At 35.4% G+C, this 18,507-nt stretch overlaps 3 protein-coding genes across 46 annotated transcripts in view; all 3 read left to right on the forward strand.

Annotated features, from left to right (window-relative positions):
• Positions 1-10: 10 nt before the first annotated feature.
• LOC129577766 (phosphorylated adapter RNA export protein) lies at positions 11-2,894 on the forward strand. Of its 2 annotated transcripts, none has more exons than XM_055465286.1 (5): positions 11-309; positions 410-636; positions 755-1,260; positions 1,338-1,811; positions 1,884-2,894. In XM_055465286.1, exons 1-5 carry the CDS (start codon positions 259-261, stop codon positions 1,964-1,966), a joined length of 1,341 nt encoding a protein of 446 aa, XP_055321261.1. In that variant the 5' UTR covers positions 11-258; the 3' UTR covers positions 1,967-2,894. The 2 variants fall into 2 exon arrangements, with proteins under 2 accessions (XP_055321261.1, XP_055321260.1); XM_055465285.1 differs by having other exon boundaries at positions 144-309; positions 1,881-2,894.
• A 655-nt stretch (positions 2,895-3,549) lies between these two features.
• LOC129577763 (E3 SUMO-protein ligase PIAS2) lies at positions 3,550-14,947 on the forward strand. Of its 8 annotated transcripts, XR_008689036.1 has the most exons (15): positions 3,551-4,479; positions 7,188-7,351; positions 7,529-7,742; positions 7,915-8,360; positions 8,473-8,614; positions 8,767-9,007; positions 9,152-9,257; positions 10,214-10,342; positions 10,482-10,648; positions 10,738-10,865; positions 10,954-11,089; positions 13,721-13,798; positions 13,908-13,931; positions 14,167-14,283; positions 14,362-14,947. XR_008689036.1 is itself a non-coding variant. In XM_055465276.1 (14 exons), exons 1-14 carry the CDS (start codon positions 4,420-4,422, stop codon positions 14,366-14,368), a joined length of 2,268 nt encoding a protein of 755 aa, XP_055321251.1. In that variant the 5' UTR covers positions 3,550-4,419; the 3' UTR covers positions 14,369-14,947. The 8 variants fall into 8 exon arrangements, 6 of the variants coding, with proteins under 6 accessions (XP_055321251.1, XP_055321253.1, XP_055321254.1 ...); XM_055465276.1 differs by having other exon boundaries at positions 3,550-4,479; positions 13,721-13,931; XR_008689037.1 differs by lacking the exon at positions 13,908-13,931.
• Positions 14,948-16,255: 1,308 nt separating this feature from the next.
• Positions 16,256-18,507, forward strand: part of LOC129577767 (serine-rich adhesin for platelets) — a 116,874-nt gene continuing 114,622 nt past the window's right edge. For 10 of the 36 annotated variants that reach the window (XM_055465289.1, XM_055465321.1, XM_055465306.1 and 7 more), the window contains exon 1: positions 16,299-18,248. The gene's annotated coding sequence lies outside the window, so the exon portion shown is untranslated. Of the gene's footprint in view, positions 18,249-18,507 lie in introns of all 36 variants that reach the window. The other 26 variants (XM_055465317.1, XM_055465300.1, XM_055465295.1 and 23 more) reach the window with 10 other exon arrangements.

Below are 18,507 nucleotides of genomic sequence, written 5' to 3' on the forward strand. Positions count from 1 at the left end.
GCTTCGCCTTTTGACATATATAGTATATATAATCCATTGCCATTCTGTGTGTGTTACAACTTTTTTTTTCATAGTTTCTACTTTGATCAAAACTGAACGACGGCGATTAAAACACTTTGCACAGCACTTAATACGCACGGGAAATTTGAAGGAAAATTGGGCGATTTTTTCTCGTTTTTGTTGAAATCAACAGAAATTAGCCAAAGTGTTCTGTGGACGTTTAATTGGCCAGTTGAATGTGTGTGCACGGTGTACATAATGGAGCATGAACCAATAAAGTATAACGACGATGAATTCGAAGATGGAGAGGTGAATGGTCGTGTCGCAAAAATGCGACAACATCCAAACCGCACAAAAAAATTGAAATGTTTTTTTTAACCCATGTGAAAATTGTTGTTTATTTGCACAGCTTTCCGACAGCAACGACAGTTATACTCCATTGCAGAGGCCAAACACATCGACATCGACACGAGAAACTGCGTCATCACTACCATCATCCTTAGGCACCAGTGGAATCACCAAAATGGAAGATGCATCCGAATTGGAAGAGTCTCTGGCCGAATCGGACAGCGATTCGGGCAGTGATTGCGACTTTTCCAGTGCTAGAAATCGAACAAACAAGAAAAAGGTTCTAAAGTAAGTGAAAAATTTGATTGAGAAGATATTGCCCACTCCCGTTTGTCTCATATACGATGATATTCACGTGGTTTTCGTTTGATTTCTGTGTATGCACTCGTGTTCGTTTGTCGAACAGAATTAAACCATTGCAGGGCATTCAAATTCCTGGTGCACAAACGTCACGTTTTCATCATAACAAATACAACATTTGGTCGAGCAGTCTACAGGAGGAGGTGATGGAAAACCTAAAGGGATGCGGTGTCGATCAGGACAGTGGACGGTATGATCGAAACTGTGAATCGTATGATTATTCGTTGAAGTATCGTTTGAACGGTGAAAACAGTTTAAAACGTCGCCAATCGTACAGCGATGACTCGGATAAAGGTTTCAATTGCTCCACATCGAATGCATTTGAATCGAAGAACAAACGCTTTCGAGCAAATAGCCTTAGCGTAAAAGACCGAAAAAATGTGCGCTTACGTTTGGGCAATCGTAGCGATGATAGCAGCGGTAACGAGGGCAGCGGTGCCATGAATATGGCCCGAAATATTCTCGACTTGTCGGTCGATGCATCGGCAACCAATGATGAAATCGCTAAAGATATTGCCAATAAATTGTACGAGGAGAAGGATACATTGATGAGTAAGGCAGCCCTTTTTAATTTCTTCATATCATTTGTTCACATCGTGATTTTGAATTTCCCATTTTTTAATTCTCAGTTCGAGTTGTAAATATACTTGGTCGTGATTTGTCAATCAAACTGTTCAAAGAAACGCAGAAGATCGAAAGTGACGGCGGTATGTTGATTGTGAATGGGATGCGACGTCGAACACCTGGCGGTGTATTTTTGTTTCTGTTGAAAAATTGCGATGATATCAGCAAAAAGCAGAAAAAGGACATTTTCCTGGAAGAGACACGGAAAACCATTAAAAATCGCAAAATATCACAGGCACTGCAACGTGATCTGGAGGTGGAGGAGTTGAAAAAATCGTTGAAAAACGAAAATGAGCTGCCAGTATTGGGGTCACGTAGTGATCTGTTGGCATCATCCACATCACATTTATGTTTGGATACACATGTTAACCTCTCGAATCCACCCCCATCTCCGGTCACCGATTGCAATCGCGAAAATAGCTCAGACTTCGATTCACACTCAATTCAACACATGGTGAATGTGACAAGTCCGGAAAAAGGTAAGCGAATGAATTGATCCATTTAGAAAGAACCGTGTGTTTAATTCTGATTTTCTTTCCATTCAACAGCAGATTTTCAAAGAGCAACGAATGCAGCTGTATCCTACGAAGACGATATACTGAGCATGAACTGTGATGAGATGGATTTGTTTTGAAACAAATTGGGAATCAATGTAAAAAAAATGATTACTGTAAAATGTATATAATAATTATTATACATATAAAAAAGCGTAACAAAGTTTTATAACAGAAAAAAAAAACGAAATTGCACATTCACATTCAAAAATGAAAAGGAAAAAAAACCATACTTGAACCACATGTGGAATGCGCAACATTTTGCAGAAGTGCCTGGGTCGGCGCTATTTAATGGAATTGTGTGATTTTTATTTTGCCGAATTTTCTTTTCTTCATTTTTTTCATTCTGTTGAAAATGCTGAAGAAAATTGTAAACATTTCATGTGACAACAAAAACGTGGATTCAATTCAAATGTTCCCGGATGCAGTAAATGCGCAATTTTGCACATGCACGACAATTTCAGCAAAATTAAGAGCATCAATTTTTTTTTGAAAAAAGAAAATTTCAAAACAAACAAAAAAGTTTCATATATTATTGAAGTATGGTTTGGTTTAGCCGGCTATAGAAACAGATAAGCGGATCAAAACTAAGGGAAAAAATAATTTTTTTTAGATTTATCGCATATAGAAATTTTTGTTTTGTTTTGTTTTTCTTTTCTATTATCGATTTTAAGTGAGAGCGCCGTGCGGTTTTAATGAAACCTGTAATTTGCTGACCTTTTTCTTGTCAAGAAGAGGAGCGGAAATATTACATGAAAACTATGAGCATTGTGTTTAGCATACTACAAAAACCAATTTTAAAACTGCAATCATATTAGAAAAATTGTTTTTTTTTCTCTTTTGTTCTATCTCTTTCTTCAGTTTCATTTTGTTCTCTTTGAATATTCGATGTCATGTTATGCTGTATTTTTTACAAATTAAAATTATTCATTTAAATTCGAAGAGAAAAGAATATGAGCAACAGTTCAGAAAATAAAAGAAATAAATAATGAAAAAAACAAAAAAAAATGCAAAATGTTACATGAGCGCAAGAGAGTTTCATTGTGTGTATAGAGTGTGTATATGGGTTTGTGTGTGTGTGTGTGAGTTTGTAAGTTGCATCGATCATTCTCCATTGTTCTAATATTCATTTTGGGCTCGAATTGATCATCGGGGCGCACTCGATGTGGAAGAGATAGAGAAAAAAACGCAATATTGGAGAGTTGAACATTTGTGTGACCCCTCAGCGATACCCTTGATTAGGGAACGTGGCGTGAGTTAAAAGTGGGATATTTATTTGATTAAAATAAATATTGTGTGGTGAATTTACCACCCATAGTAATTTAATAAAAAAAAATCAATTATTTAAAGTTTATCCGTTGCCATCTCGTTTGTCGTCAAGTCTTCACTCTCTTTCCGTCTCTCTCTCTCTCTCTCTCTCTCTCTCTCTCTCTCTCGCTCTCTGACTCTGTCCTCTCGTTCTCATTTTCCCGTTTGAACTTCGATTTCATTGCCATTCTACGCTTTTCCACTCAACACATCCATTTGAATCGGCGAAACGGAAAACGGGCGAAAAAAAGAGAAGCAACGATGTGACGGTGGCCGCATGAAAGGGTCAGCGCAAGCGGGATGGTTAGATAGAACCCAACTTGAAAAATTCGAATTTCGAAAATCATCGCAAGCACAGAGCGATTTCGCTTTGTGTCACATTTCGTATAACGCGCACCATAAACGTCGGCACCAAGTTACAGCAGCATTTCGCACACATGAAAAAAAAAATACAGAATATAAACTGAGAATCGACAATTGAGAAAGCTACTGCAAAAAAATAAAAAGACAAAATAAAAAAAATACCGAAGGCAACAAAAAAATAATATAGATATACACACACGGCAATAAACGTGAAGCGAGTAAGCACAAAAACAAAATAGAAGAAAAATGCTAAACACAAAAGGATCTTTAAGAAGAAGCCTACGCAAACGTGTAAAATAATTTTAGAATAATTAAAACGTCTCTTATTTTATCTCTCTGTTTCGATATCGTGTGAGTGACATTTTTAATATTTTGGATCTGAAGGAAAATTGAAACAGATTTTTGTTTTGTTCTGTGTGTCAAAGTCGTACGTGAAATAAATGCCACAGCAAGAGAACGGGAGGAAGACAAAAAGTTTTTTTCCATTTTTTTCTTTCGAACAATCGGCAATTGAAAATTGAAAGTGTTTGTGTGACCGCAAAAGTCAGAAAAGGATAAAACAGTTAGCGCCCAAACTAACCGACTGTGTGGTAAAACATCAATAAAATCAACGTCACATTGAATAGAACAAGGAGGTTTACACCGTGCGAACAAACAAATCGAAAATAAACAGGCTGAACGACGGAAAGCAATTCACACACAACAACGTCAGACAAGAAAGGAGAAACCATCAAACCAAACCAAAAACAAAGAGGACAATTGAAGAGAAGCAACAAAAAAACGGGGACGAATTATTCGGTGGTACCGAGCGTTGAATGGGAGCAATTAACCGAACCATAAATGCAATAGAAAATTTCGGAAAATGCGACAAACTCGTTCGCGCACAAAAGCACAAATCCCTGAGGATGTACCGCAGCTAGAGGTATGTATCAGCAGCAGAGAAAAAAAAAACGAACCAATATTAAATTCGTTAACTTTTTTTTCCAACCAATAATTTATGATCTGTTTGAAGCGCTTTAAATTACCCAAAACTTTTGCCATAATTGTTGAAGCTTTGTCGATTACTTGTGAAACGTTTACGATATTTGCGCGCTCGTCAATCTGCTTCATCGAATCATTTCGATTGAGAGCTAAAAATAAAATCACTGTCACGACCAGCAAAAAGGATTTTGTTTTGTTGAACATTCAGCAACATGATATTACAAAGATTTGGATCGCATTGATTGGTTGGTTGGTTTGTCATCGGTTCGTGTGACACCGCCATCAACATGTCGTCGAATCTCTGATAAACAAAACATGAAAAATATGTGATACTTTGATTGGCTTCGAATCTACTTTTCGCTCGTTTTCCATATTTAATCAACGGCAAACGGGTTTGTTTATACGACAAATTGACCATATGAATCAATTGATCCTTTTTCGCTGTAAATTTCATAGTGAATGGTATTGTCAAATCGGCTGTAAAAAAAGTGCGATCGATTAGTGGTCACAATTTATGGAGAGAAAAAAAAAGGCTCAATCCAATTAAAATGTACATTCGGTTCATTGTTCCAAACGAAAAACCCGCAGCCTGGCAACCATGGATGCCCCTTCAAGCTGCCATTCTAAGTCAAACCAGATTCCGAAGTGTCGTTCGGCAGGATGAAGTCGAATAAATCCTAATCACAATCGAATATATACCATCATATGTGATTGAGAGAGTGTGTGCGCGCGTGTGAGAAATGAGTGCGAAAAAGCCATTTGATTGCCCGTTTGTTATTCGGTCACAACACACAACACACTCTTTGGCTCTGAAACACTGTTGTGTCTAAGTGTATGTGTGTTTCTGTTTCGGTTACGCTTCGTGTTGCCACTCATATTTTTTTTTTGCTTTTCTCTATCTTCATTGCACATACCAATATGCCATGGAATGGCAAAACGGTAATGATATTGAGTGTATGAACCGAAACATTTACTCCGTTAGTCTTTTTAAGCGACTATCACAAAAATAATGCAGCTGCTGTGACGCGCGCGATCCCGCTCACGCTCTCTGTCTCTCTCTTTCCCGCTGCCATTGGTTTCAAACAAGACCGGAGAGACACGAAGTGGCTGGCTGATTGTGTGTGAGTGGCAAACTGTCGATATGTATGCACTCGGTGCGCTTTCGATTAGATTCGACATCGGCTCGCAATTCGCCATATTTTATTCTATGTTGTCTACCCATCGATGTGATTTTTCGAGTTCGAAAATGTTTGTCGCTGGTGATAATGTGTACGTGTATGTGTGTGTGTGTGTGTGTGTGTTGGTGTATCTTCGCCGTGCGTATGTATACATGCACAGCGTTCACTAACACACACGCACACACCATCCGAATGCGAACAAGCACGATAAATTGTCGTGTGTACAAGTGAGTGTGCACAACACCATACACAGGCGATAGACATTACAAACTTGGCAAACATACTTTAGTCCGCTGTACTTCATATGTGTCTCCTTTTATTCATGTCTTCGTTTCGCCAGTAACTTGAGTTTTGAACTCGACTAGAGGGAAACTTACACACATCGGGACACCAAAAAAGAAACAGAAAAAAAGAGCAGAAATATTAGTGAACAGAAGTAACTTTACACAATGTGCACGATGTTTAGCGTTGATCCCGCTGATTCGGAGGAATTCTAGAGCCAAAAAAGAAACTATCGCAAGCTTAATTTGCATTCCGGGTCGTTTTCAATCCAATCAAATCAAATAATAAAACACAATCACCGAAACCATCGAACGCACAATGTAAGCGCATTTTGTGTACGATCGACCAAAATTTTTAAAAAGAATTTTACCATTTTTTACATTTCTGTTTTGCATCTATCTTTCGTTTGGGTTTTTTTTTGATGAAATCGTCGTTTATTTTTGTGTGTGTGTTTCAATGAAGCCACAGTGTGTGTGTGTACCGTACACTTGTTACAAGTGATGTTTTGTTGTTGTTGTTGTTGTTTCTAAAAAATATTGTTTGTGTGTGATGGAAAAGTGAAGAGAAACATTTAAATCATTGTACTATATAACAAAACAAAATGCATCCATTCGACTATTCATTGTTACTTTCATTTATTTTCGATTCGCGCTGCTTCATTTCGCCGAGTTTTTCCCGAATTTTTTTTTTCTCTTTTTTCGTTGAGAGTTCATTTTACCGCTATTTTTTCTTGTCAACAAATCCGATGTGAATTTAACACAGTTTGATTCGTGCAACAAATATATCTCCATCCGATTCGTCGTATATATATGTTGCTTCGGATCGGAATGGGCGCCTAAATTGTTCAATTTCCCATACACAATTCGGTGTGTTGTTTCGTGTCGCACCGTACACGAGCATTAAATCAATGACAATATATCGTAAACGAAGCAACTTTTGGGTGATCGACATTCAAATCATTACGTTCACATAAAATCGAGAGATTACAAATTTTCTGCGGAAATGTGTGACTTCTTTTTTCGTTGTCGCTTTCTTTGGAATACTTTTTTTTTAACAGTTAGTTACATCGAGTTAGTTTAGTGTAGTTTTAGTTAGTTGACAGTTAGTAAGGAATTCGGCAATTTGTTAAATCTTCATTGTGTTCGTCATTTTCTCTCTCTTTCTCTCTCTCTGCTTCGAACCGATATAGAAAGCAATTGACACACTTAATCAAAAAGAACTACGACAATTGTTGAACTATCGTTCTTCAGACAAATCATCGTTGTCCAGCCTTCGTGCCCGAAGCTATGATTTATTGAGAACCAATTATTCATCGACTAAATCGAGACTACAAACCATTTTGGAGAAACAAACGTACGTACGCAAAACCAAACAAAGCAAAACTAGAAAAATGTTATTTCATTTTTTTAAACATTTTTACGAATATTCAATCAATTTGTTTGCTAAAAATTCGATCAAGGTGCCTAGGAAGTGCCTTTAGTGAAATGAATTGATTTGCGATTAACTTTCGAATTTGTGTTGTCATTGTAGCGAAACAACTGAAAGTCGTTCAACATCACCGCAAATTTATACGGCACCTGTTTCCAGTCAATCGCAATCCAACAATCCACTGACATCTTTATCCACTCCGGCCGTGCCACTTGGCCAAATACAATCGCAAGTGAGCAGCACACCGTACAGTTCATTTCAGCCGCAGATCACATCATTTTTACATCAATTTGAACAATTCGCAAATAACAAAAACGTACGTATACATTTGACAACAGACTGAAAATAAACTGACACAAAAAAGAACAACAACAACAACAACAACAACCATTGTATTTATTAATATTTTCTCTTGACGTTATAATGAATGCCTGTTTGTCTCTTTTTCTTTTATTCCTTTTTTTCGTGTTTTTGTTTGTTTTTAACAGCAGCAGCAACAAACTGCTCCACCGGTAAGACAATCCTACCAGAGACACATACAATCATCACAACAAACGCTGCCGTCATTAGCCGTACCGCAAGTAATAGACCGATCGTCGGTTTCTGATCTGTCGAACAACGGTATTATGTATCAGCCGAATTTGAATGTGGTGCCACCGGCAACAGGCAACGGTGCCGTCACATTACCTCACACAAATGGTTTGGTCAACAGCACTGGCTACGGCACAGCAACAGTACCACCACAGCCAGGCGTTACACAGAATTTACCGCAACATCCGGATGTGCGTTTGAAAAAGTTGGCATTCTTCGATGTGATGGCCACACTACTCAAGCCATCAACACTGATACCCACATCGAATTCGCAACGAATGCAAGAGGGCACATACTATTTCCATCTGACGCCGCAGCAAGCCACTGACATAGCTAGTAATAGGTACGAAACAAACCCGTTTTCACTTCCAACCACATTCTTTTCGCCTTCATTATCACATCGGATCGAATCAAATTGGATTTCCTTTTCTTTTTTCTTCTTTATTTTTTCGCAGAGATATTCGGAATAGCCAGAAAATTGAACACATCATACAGGTTCAATTACGATTTTGTTTGTTAGAAACATCGTGTGAACAAGAAGATTATTTTCCGCCTAATGTTATTGTAAAAGTTAATAATAAGTTATGCCCATTGCCAGTAAGTAGCAAACATCAAACAACCACCCAATATATGCAATTGCATCCAAACGCCAATTTTTGGATCGTATGATTTTATGGGATTTTTATTGATTTTATTTGGATTTGCTCTCTCCCCCACCCAACAAAAAAAAAACAACAAATCCCAATTAGAATCCCATTCCGACAAATAAACCGGGCGTAGAACCGAAGCGGCCACCACGACCGGTTAACATTACCACAAATGTTAAACTCTCGCCGACGGTAGCGAATAATATACATGTCACGTGGTGTACAGATTACAATCGAGGTTTCGTCATATCGGCTTATTTGGTGAAAAAGTTGACGTCAAGCCAGTTACTGCAACGGATGAAGGCAAAAGGAATCAAACCAATAGAATTTACACGTTCTCTGAGTATGTATTCAATTGTCACTGATGTGTCCATCGTTGTCGTCGCTGCCAATGCGGATGATGTTGTGGCCAATTTGCTATTGATTATCAATTGAAACTGAATTAATAATGCAATTGAATTGGTTTTTGTTTCTGTTTGATTCGCAGTCAAGGAAAAACTGAAAGAAGACGCTGACTGTGACATTGCAACGACAGAATTGCGCGTATCATTGATGTGCCCGCTTGGAAAAATGCGAATGACCACACCGTGCCGGTAAACAATTGTTTTATTCCTGATTTATTCCACTCTTGAAAAATATTACCGCTTTCAATGCCATGGATAGAAATAATGTTCCATTTGTTTGAGCAAACCATTTATTATTACGTTCATAAAAAAGCATTGACAAAAAAAAACCGCCACAACATTCATTTAAATGGTTGAACCAATTCCAAAAATGGCAAAGTATAAAAAATGAGTGCACATGTGGTTGTGTGCATGCACAAAACATTTATTATTGTTATATTCGAATGTGTTTACTGTGCGTAAATGTAAACCGTAAGGTAAACGTTATCGCATCCAATTTGGATTCGATAAACAAACTTTGGCGATGCGTATTTGTTGGTGTATACACAATCTTAAATCCACATGCTTGTATACAGATAATTTTGCACTTTGCCAGCGTGCGTCAAATGTCAAATAGGCCGAGCATATGTATGAGTGTGTTTGTGCATTTTGGGCAGGGCGATAGATTTTCAGACGAAACAAAAAGAGAAAATTTCTGAAATTATTCATTTTTGAAAGGAAAATAAAATCGAATGAATTCTATTGCCAAAGATAAGGCTTTTACATGTAGGGTAATCAAATAATAAAAGCAACATGTTTTAGTTCATCAAACAATATTAAAATCGTATACACTTCAAATAGGGTTTATGGAAAAAAGATACATTCAAGTATATTATTTAAAGGGCTTTCAGCAACAACAACAAAAAAAAACAAAATATAAAAAAACCATTTTAGAGCAAAAGAAAATCCAAAAAGCTAGCAATCAACCAGAATTAACAAGAGTAATTATGTTCGCCCTGAACGTATTTTAATTGACCGTTAGCCACAGTGGTTTTTTTTTTAAATGAAAAAATGCTCTCATCAAAATCCTGCAATAAACGAACGAACAAACAAAAATAAACCCTTTATTTATATATAACGTTATTCCAATCGACCCGATTCCACAGAGCATCGACGTGTTTGCATTTGCAATGTTTCGACGCATCATTGTTTCTTCAAATGAATGAGCGCAAACCAACGTGGAACTGTCCTGTTTGCGATAAACCGGCACTGTATGAAACACTAGTGATTGATGGGTAGGTTTTGATCGATGCCGCTTACCGTTTTGTCTCTCCCAAATGGGAGGATATAAACAAAACCGGCAATGAACATTGTTTTATGGACTGAATTTGATGTTGTGTATTTTTCATTCGTGTTTGTATGTATCTATTCTAGCTATTTTCAAGACGTATTACAGTCAACCCTACTTCCGGCGGACACAAATGAAATTCAGCTACTAAAAGATGGTTCATGGGCAACACACGATAACAATTCCGATTCAAATTGTTTAGACACACCACGGAAATCAACACAAAAAGTGGAAGTAATCTCAGATGACATAGGTACGATTCAATTCATTTACATCACAAAGTTTTTCACGGTGGGTTCGATTCAAATTTTGGTTTCTTCTCCAACATTTTCATTTCAACAGAAGTAATCATAGCCGACGATTCGCCGAAATCAAGTATTAAGACACAAGCAATGAATGGTGGAAATAATAGTTCGACGACGGCGGCAAGCAAACCAAATGAACCATCGTCAACGACGACTGGAGACTCGGTAATAATTTGAAAAAAAAACGAAACAACAATGGAATCATCAAAATTGAATTTGCCAAATAAAATCATTCTTTCTTCGAAAATTTTAGGTGGATTTGACGCTTAGCGATTCAGATGATGAATGTGTTCAAGTTCGTCAGGGGAACAACAACAGTACGAACAATAATTCAAGTGCTTCAAACAAAGGTCCATCAGCAACGTCAGCAACACCTGTCATTACGAATGGTAGGTCCCGACACTAAATTTCCAATAAGCATTTTATTGTTGAATATTCAATAATTTTCAAAAAAAAAAAAAAAAACGCTGAAGCAAAAGAACACACAAGCATTGGTTGAAACAACATACACACAAAAACACACACACACACACAAAAAATGAGAAAAAACAATCAACAAAACAATTTACATTTTTATTAAAAATGTTTTCTTCTTAGTTTTTTTTTCCCTTTCCTAAATGCATTTATCAATTTAATATTGAAGAAAAACTGTTATAACTTGAATTTGAATTTTCTACTTTTCTTTGACATGCATACGAAAACTGTGAAAAAAATTATAACAATACAAACCAATTAAATAATCATAAAACAAATTCGCAAAACGATTTAACGAAATAAAACTATTGAAACAAAACAAAATTTTGAAACAAACAACCATTTCTCCATTATATCATCACCCAAATATGAAAAAAAAAACAAAATCAATAAAATCGAAAAAACCAACCATTTTTGATCTAATAAATAACAACCGAATTGATTATAAATTGTAATGTAAACGCAAAAACAATACGAACACACACACACGATCCGAATCATTCGATTGACCGATGAAAATGGGATTCACGCATACCACACACGCTTTACATTGCAACAGAAGACGATGTCGATATGGCTGAAATAATATTATAGAAGAGAAACACCTCGTAAAATAAGAATCATCGCAGTCTTTGACCATTCACATTGAAAACACACACACAAAAATAATTAACGTTTCATTTTTTTTTTTTTTAATTTAATTTTTTTCTCTTTTTGAGAGTAATTTTTCTTTCCATTGTTCATAATTAAGAAGAGAAAAAAAAAATATCGTGGATCAATTTCTATGGTCCAATAGCTGAACTGAATTGTTGTATCACAAAATATTTTGTTGTAAAAGTGAAACCAGAGAGAAAAGGAGAAAATTGATTATTATTTGGACATTTCGAATCGAAATTCGACTGAGACCCACCCACACACAGTGTGTGTGTGTCATACACACATTCAGTTCATGCTAAATCCATTTCTGTACATTTCAAATCACACAGGCAAATTTTGTTAGCTATTTATTAATTATTGTGTGTAATTTCTAATTGATGTTTTGCATTTCAAACTGGTTGGAAGGAACTGAAGAAAAAAAACACAAGAATTTAGAACTAAAGAGAAACGCTTTGTGCAACAGATATGAATAAATGAAGAAACAAAAATCGAAAATCGTTTTAACAAATAATTAGCAAAAAGTAAAATACATGACAAAAAACAAACAAACAAAATTTGTACGGAATCATTTCTACAAAGCGACAAATGAGAAGCATTAGTTTTCTCTTGTATACAAACACAAATGGATTACAAAAAACAAATTAGACTCTATCGAAACGGGAAGCAAATTTACGAATGAAAAAAAAATGATCAAAAGCAAAATGAATGAGAATCAAATTATATTTACACGAAACGCAGGATACGAGACAGAGAAGAAACGAACATGGAACCGTGAAAATGAAATGACACAACAGTAACAAAATGAGACACTGAATACGAAAAAAAACAAAAGAAGATAAAGTTGACAAAAGAGAATATATTTAAGAAAATAAAATCGTAATCTTATTTATAAAATATCAACAGGACTTTTGATTTGACTCTTTGTATTCTGTATGTAGTGTTCATTTTTTTTTCTTCGTTGCTATTTTACAAGACCCACTGGTTTACAAGAGATACGGTGCTGTTATTCATCGTTCATCCAACTAAAAAGCGGATTTCCGAAACGAAAAAGAATATCCGCGACTCGTCGACGTCGCTGTTTTTATTACCTTCGAAGTATGTCCCTTTACACTATATACACACATTTATTTCTATTTATTTTATTTCAATCGAAACAAACATGTAATTTCGTATGAATTTGTGGCTTTTGTTGAAATGGTTTCCTTCACATCACACACACACACACACTCACACATATTAAATTTATTTTCGATGGGCGCATTTAATTTTTGTTTGTTGTGACATAATGCTTTCTCTTAATTTTTAATTTTTGTTTTTTTTTTCTCTCAATGGAATTCAAAGTCGAATTGAAGCGTATTCGAAAATTGTAAATGGGAAAATTGTTACTAAATAAGAAATATATTGATACACATAATGCTAATGGTGTATGCCTCTGGCTAACCATGGTCTTGTTTCTTTCCAATGCGAATCGTTTTTTTTTTGTTTTGTTTAAATATAATAATCATTCGAATCAATTCGTCGGTACTTCGATGCAGTCTTAGAAAAGAACGTTGTTCATTCATTTGTACAATTTTTTTGTGCTGCTTCAAACCGATGCATTTTGTCTCTCTGTTTACACTCACCAAGTCATATTTTGTTTTGAAATCAGGAGACGTTTGTGTGTTTATATATTTGCATTTGTTCTTCATCTATTTCTCACTTTCAATTTCTCTTACTTTCTTCTTCTTCTTCATTTTTTTTTCTTCCTCTATTGTTCATTGTAAGTACCTGGAATTAATCATTTTTGTTCTCTCTCTCTTTTTTTTTTATTTTCTCTCTAAACAATTCTTTATTTCGTGTGGAAATTGGTTTGGGCGATCGAAATTATAAAATTGATAAACGGTTCATAGATGCAATAATATCGTTGGATTCGCCGTCACCGCCAGCATCACCATCCGTTCTATCGGCACGAAATTCAGACTTCACAGGTAACGGATATACAAATATTAGTACGGCGTCAGCCAATTTGAATGCGGCATTGTTGGCCAACAGTTTTGATGCTCACGCGTATCTCAATTTTCCCGACTTTTCCTCCAGCGCAACACAAAGCTCAATCGACAGGTTAACAAGTTCCTTAATCAAATGAATCAAATCCGGGTTTTTCTTTTAGTTTTTCATTTTTTTTTCTTTTAATTTTCCTTTTTTTTGTTTGGTTGCGGTCTTTTAATTTTTTTTCGGTTTGGTTTTTTTTTCTTTTTTTTTCTCATGGAAATGTAGAAACAATTCGATTTTTCTTTCAAAACTTAGTGTTTAACGTTTTTGCTAATAGTTTTGCCATTATCTTTCGAATGATTAGATCCGACCCATTGTTAATTTACAAGAACAGTATGAATTGGCTAAATCAACAGCTACCGTCTTCAACCGATTGGGAATTGCTACGGTCGCATAGCGAAGATTCAAATCAACAAAATCCGTTTGTATCCCATTTCAAACAAAATATTCAACAACACAACGACTCGACCATTTTAACCATTTTACTCTTTATTTACAGATTTTAATACCATCCTCTCAAATATCACACCACCATGTCTCAATCACATCCAAATCCAAACACTCCCGAATGACATACACACACAAAATACGACAAGGATCATGTAAAGCTTATACTTAAATTATTTATCAAATCATCGAAACGTACAAACTTGACTGTTGGAAGTTATTCATATGCTCACGCACCTCAAAGCAATGAAATTGGCCGGAAAAGTTCCATATAACACCGAGACAAGCAGTGAAATGACATGAACAATTTGATTTTTTTTTTGATTAGACTTAATAACTTTTTTTTCCGGTTTTATTTCCTTTTTTTCTGTCTCTCTATCTAAAGACATTTATTTCACGACATTTTTTTCCCCTTCATTCATATATTTTCTTTTGAATATTAAGCAAATGTTATACGAGCAAAGTAAGTGCCACCTTGCGAAATTTCAGTATTTTATGAGAACACTTTTTTGTTTCAAATAGAGCATACATAACGTAAGTATGTCAGAAAAAATGGAACATTATTTTCATTGATGTTTTATCAATCGAGTATTATAAAAAGAATGTTTGCTGAACAAAATCTGATATACCTACATTAAGATTCGCCTTTGATTCCACATTTCCCATTTAGTTTTAAGTGTGAGAGTAATTTGGTTGCTGCGGTGCAATTGAAGGTTAGTAATGATTTTAAGTCAAAATCTCTCGGTTTCAAAGAGGTATGTATAGTTACAGAAAAGATATAAATGATAGAGCACCAAAGCAGTATAAGTCGAAAAAAATGTTTGTTTGTCATTTAATTCCACTTGGAATCAACTGCAAACTCCTATTTCAATTTCATTTCCAATAAAAAATCCATCATATGATCGGTACGAAATGGGCACATATGGGCTTTTCAAGAGCTTAATTCATGAAAAAGCTCTTCAACACGCAACCAACATACTGTTGAGTTTAATGGATTTTTAAAGCAGAATTTCTTTCAATTAATAACACTTTTCGTTCTGATTTTTCACAAAATCCTATTTTTAAAATGAAAAAACTGGTTCCAAATTGTTTGTCAATTAAAAATTTCAAAGAAAAGAAGTTTTTGGGGTGTGCAACAGCTTACCGGTTTCCGTTGCAAGCACCTTAATACATTTATAATGGTGATTAATTAGTTAAGACGTGTGATGGCAAGGTCGCATACATTTTGCTTAATTATTGCCATTACGAATCGACTGATTATATTTGAATCATATTTTCAGCTCATGTAATTTTTCACCCGAAATTGATTGCTGTTTAAAAAAAAGAAGTGGTATTTGAAAATGCAATCGCTTCTGTCAAAAGTACTTTCATTCAAAGCCGGTATGTTCGTACTGTCAGTTTACGCACACATGCAACGGGCCATTTCGCGACAGAAAAATTCCCCATCTGTGTATTGAAATATCCCATGTTCGAAAATATTTGAAACATGTAACTGTCATTCGTTAGAGAAAATATCCCTGGAGCTTTGAAGTTCTTATCAGATGGAAAACAGAATCTAATAACTTTTTCGGATTGACTGCCAGTCAATTAGATCGAAATTGAATCGATTTAATTTTTCCAATTAGAATGGATATGCCTTGAAATTCGGCGAAATAGTTTGTTTCGTGCAATTCCACCGCATTAAGTACCGCCAAAACACGGGGGGAGCATATGGATTGATCGAGATCGGGCAACACTTGTCATGACATTTGATTCACTCCATTTCTGTCTGGTTTTGCAATCTCTCATTTTTACGTCGATGCTCTCTCATCGAACACTCCGTCGAAATGCTGTCGTTCCGTCTCTGTCTGATGAATGGATCCATTGAATGTATATGTTGGTATTAGCACGAAACGAGGAGTAAAAGACGAACGAACGAGAGCGAACAAACGAGCGAACGAAGAAGAAGAGGTTTGCAAAGCGCTTGAATAAACACTTTCGTGTTCAAACATACGAATTGCACATTTTATTATCATCATACAGTGTGGTGGCCATTTTGACTACACTGCGCTTTTGCTAACAGATTATCATCGTCATTATTCTCACTCTCTCCGTAGTGGAATCGGTATTGTGTGTTTGATATGCAAGGAAACCAAAACAAAAAAAAAAAGAACAAGAAACACAAATAAAACTACACAAATTCGGTTTTCTCTCTTCTCTTGTTGTCATTTTATTTTATTTTGGTTCGTTTCCTTTTTTTTCTCTACATTTTCCATACTGTCGTCTACTACACATTGTGAGTGACCTGTCTATATATCGCTGCGATGTGCGTGTATTTGTTAACATAAACTCTGCATAGACGAGTGGAATGAAATTATTGTAGTTATTGTTGTTTTTTTTTATTTCTTCTGTCGGCTGTCGTTGATTGATTCCAATTTCCGAATCGAAAATCAAACACCGAATTATTCACGCAAATGAGAATAAAACCATAAACTGCATCAATTTTTTTTTATTTCGTCTGTCATACACGTAAACACAGTGTTCAGTGTCATTAAAAGCCGCCGCATTGTGAATCGATCGAAAAAGATTAAATAAAAACTAAACTGATTTTGATTATATACGCGAAAGTTCATTGCAAAATTAAAATGCACTCGATGGAATGAATACGGGCGAAAGAGAGATCAAGCAACGAGAAAAAGTAACAAAAATAATAAATTTAATAAAGAAAAATTAATTTGAAACTTGATGGTTGTTGAACATTGATGAGACACAGAGAGGCAGAGAGTGAGAGAAAAGAGAGAGAGAGAGATCGACTGTCATATGTTATTATGTTGATTGGGGTTGGCATGTTGTTAAATCGAAAATTCCGCTCTGACTAAGTGAATCGAAACAATTAAAGGAGAGCAAGAGCGAAACGGAAAAAGTTTTTTATATTTATTTATTATTTATGTTGTTGTTGTTGTTAACGGAGAAAAGAATAAATAACATGACAATAGTTCATTGCTTCATCATCATTGCAACGACAGAAGCCAGAAAAAAGTCAATTGCTGTTGTTTGAACGAGAAATTGCAAACGAATACATATATATATATATATGCGTTCAATAAATGTGTGCAAATTAAGTTGCATTCGATTTGTTATTTCATGTGTTTATTTGAGTCAGTTTTTTTTATGTATTTCTCTTATACTGACGCCGTTCTTTACATGTATTTTTCCTGTATTATTTTGTGTTCGTTTTTTTTAAATTTCGGTTTGTTATTGCTGCTCTTGTCGCCTGATTCAATTGAGATAAGTGAGGCGAGTTAATAATTTGATAGAGAAGAGCTAAATCGGTGTATCTGTGTGTGCAGTGCCGTATTCCGTTCTTCGTTCATCTGTTTGTTTGTATTTTTTTTTTATTCGTGATTTATCATTATTCGCGCACGGAATTTAACCCCAAGCCAATGTACCCGAAAAATTGCCATCGGTAAATGTGTGAATCATGTATGGCAAAAGTAATCAGTGAATAAATCAATCGGTGGATGTGAGAGAGGAATGTGGATAGAATCGGTTTCAGTTTCAGTGAATCTATGTTAACGATTGCTTTGAATTGTTGCAGCATACTTTGTGCGAGACGATAGAGAGATAAAAACAAAGCTGAACAAAAAACCAAAACGTTTCGGTGCTGAGTTAGGATTTATTGAATGACAACTAAATGACAAGATAAATAATAGACGACAAAAAAGACTAATCATCACGCAGAACCAGATCAGTGAATTCGAATGAACAAATTAAAAATCAAATAACGAAAAAAAAAGATCGACCCATTCGTCGAAGTACCAATTTGTGAGTCAAAGATTGCGAAAGACATTTGTGAACAATATTGCAAAAGTGGACTAAAATTCAATCGATCAAAAAAAAAAAACAACCGAATATAAAAAAGACATTGACCAAGTGTAACGGTGAATTTGTTCATTCTAAGTAAGTTGTTTTTTCGGCCGATTCAAAGAAATCAATTACAAGTTCTGTCGTTTTTTTTTTGCTGCTGCTCTCAGTTGTTTTATTATTGATGTGATATAGAAAAAAAAATCATGTTCGTTGTCGTTGTTTTTAATGTTTGCATGTAATGTTTCAACGAAAGTAGAATTCCGAGAGCTTAAGCTTTTATAATTTTTTGTTCCCTGTATCTGTACATGAGTGCGAGCAAGACAATATTATGCAATAAATCGTCGGTGTTGTT

This window comes from Sitodiplosis mosellana, unplaced genomic scaffold (genome assembly GCF_009176505.1).
Source record: "Sitodiplosis mosellana isolate CC-2019 unplaced genomic scaffold, AAFC_SMos_1.0 Smas_scaffold_6226, whole genome shotgun sequence".
Taxonomy (NCBI): Eukaryota; Metazoa; Arthropoda; class Insecta; order Diptera; family Cecidomyiidae; genus Sitodiplosis; species Sitodiplosis mosellana.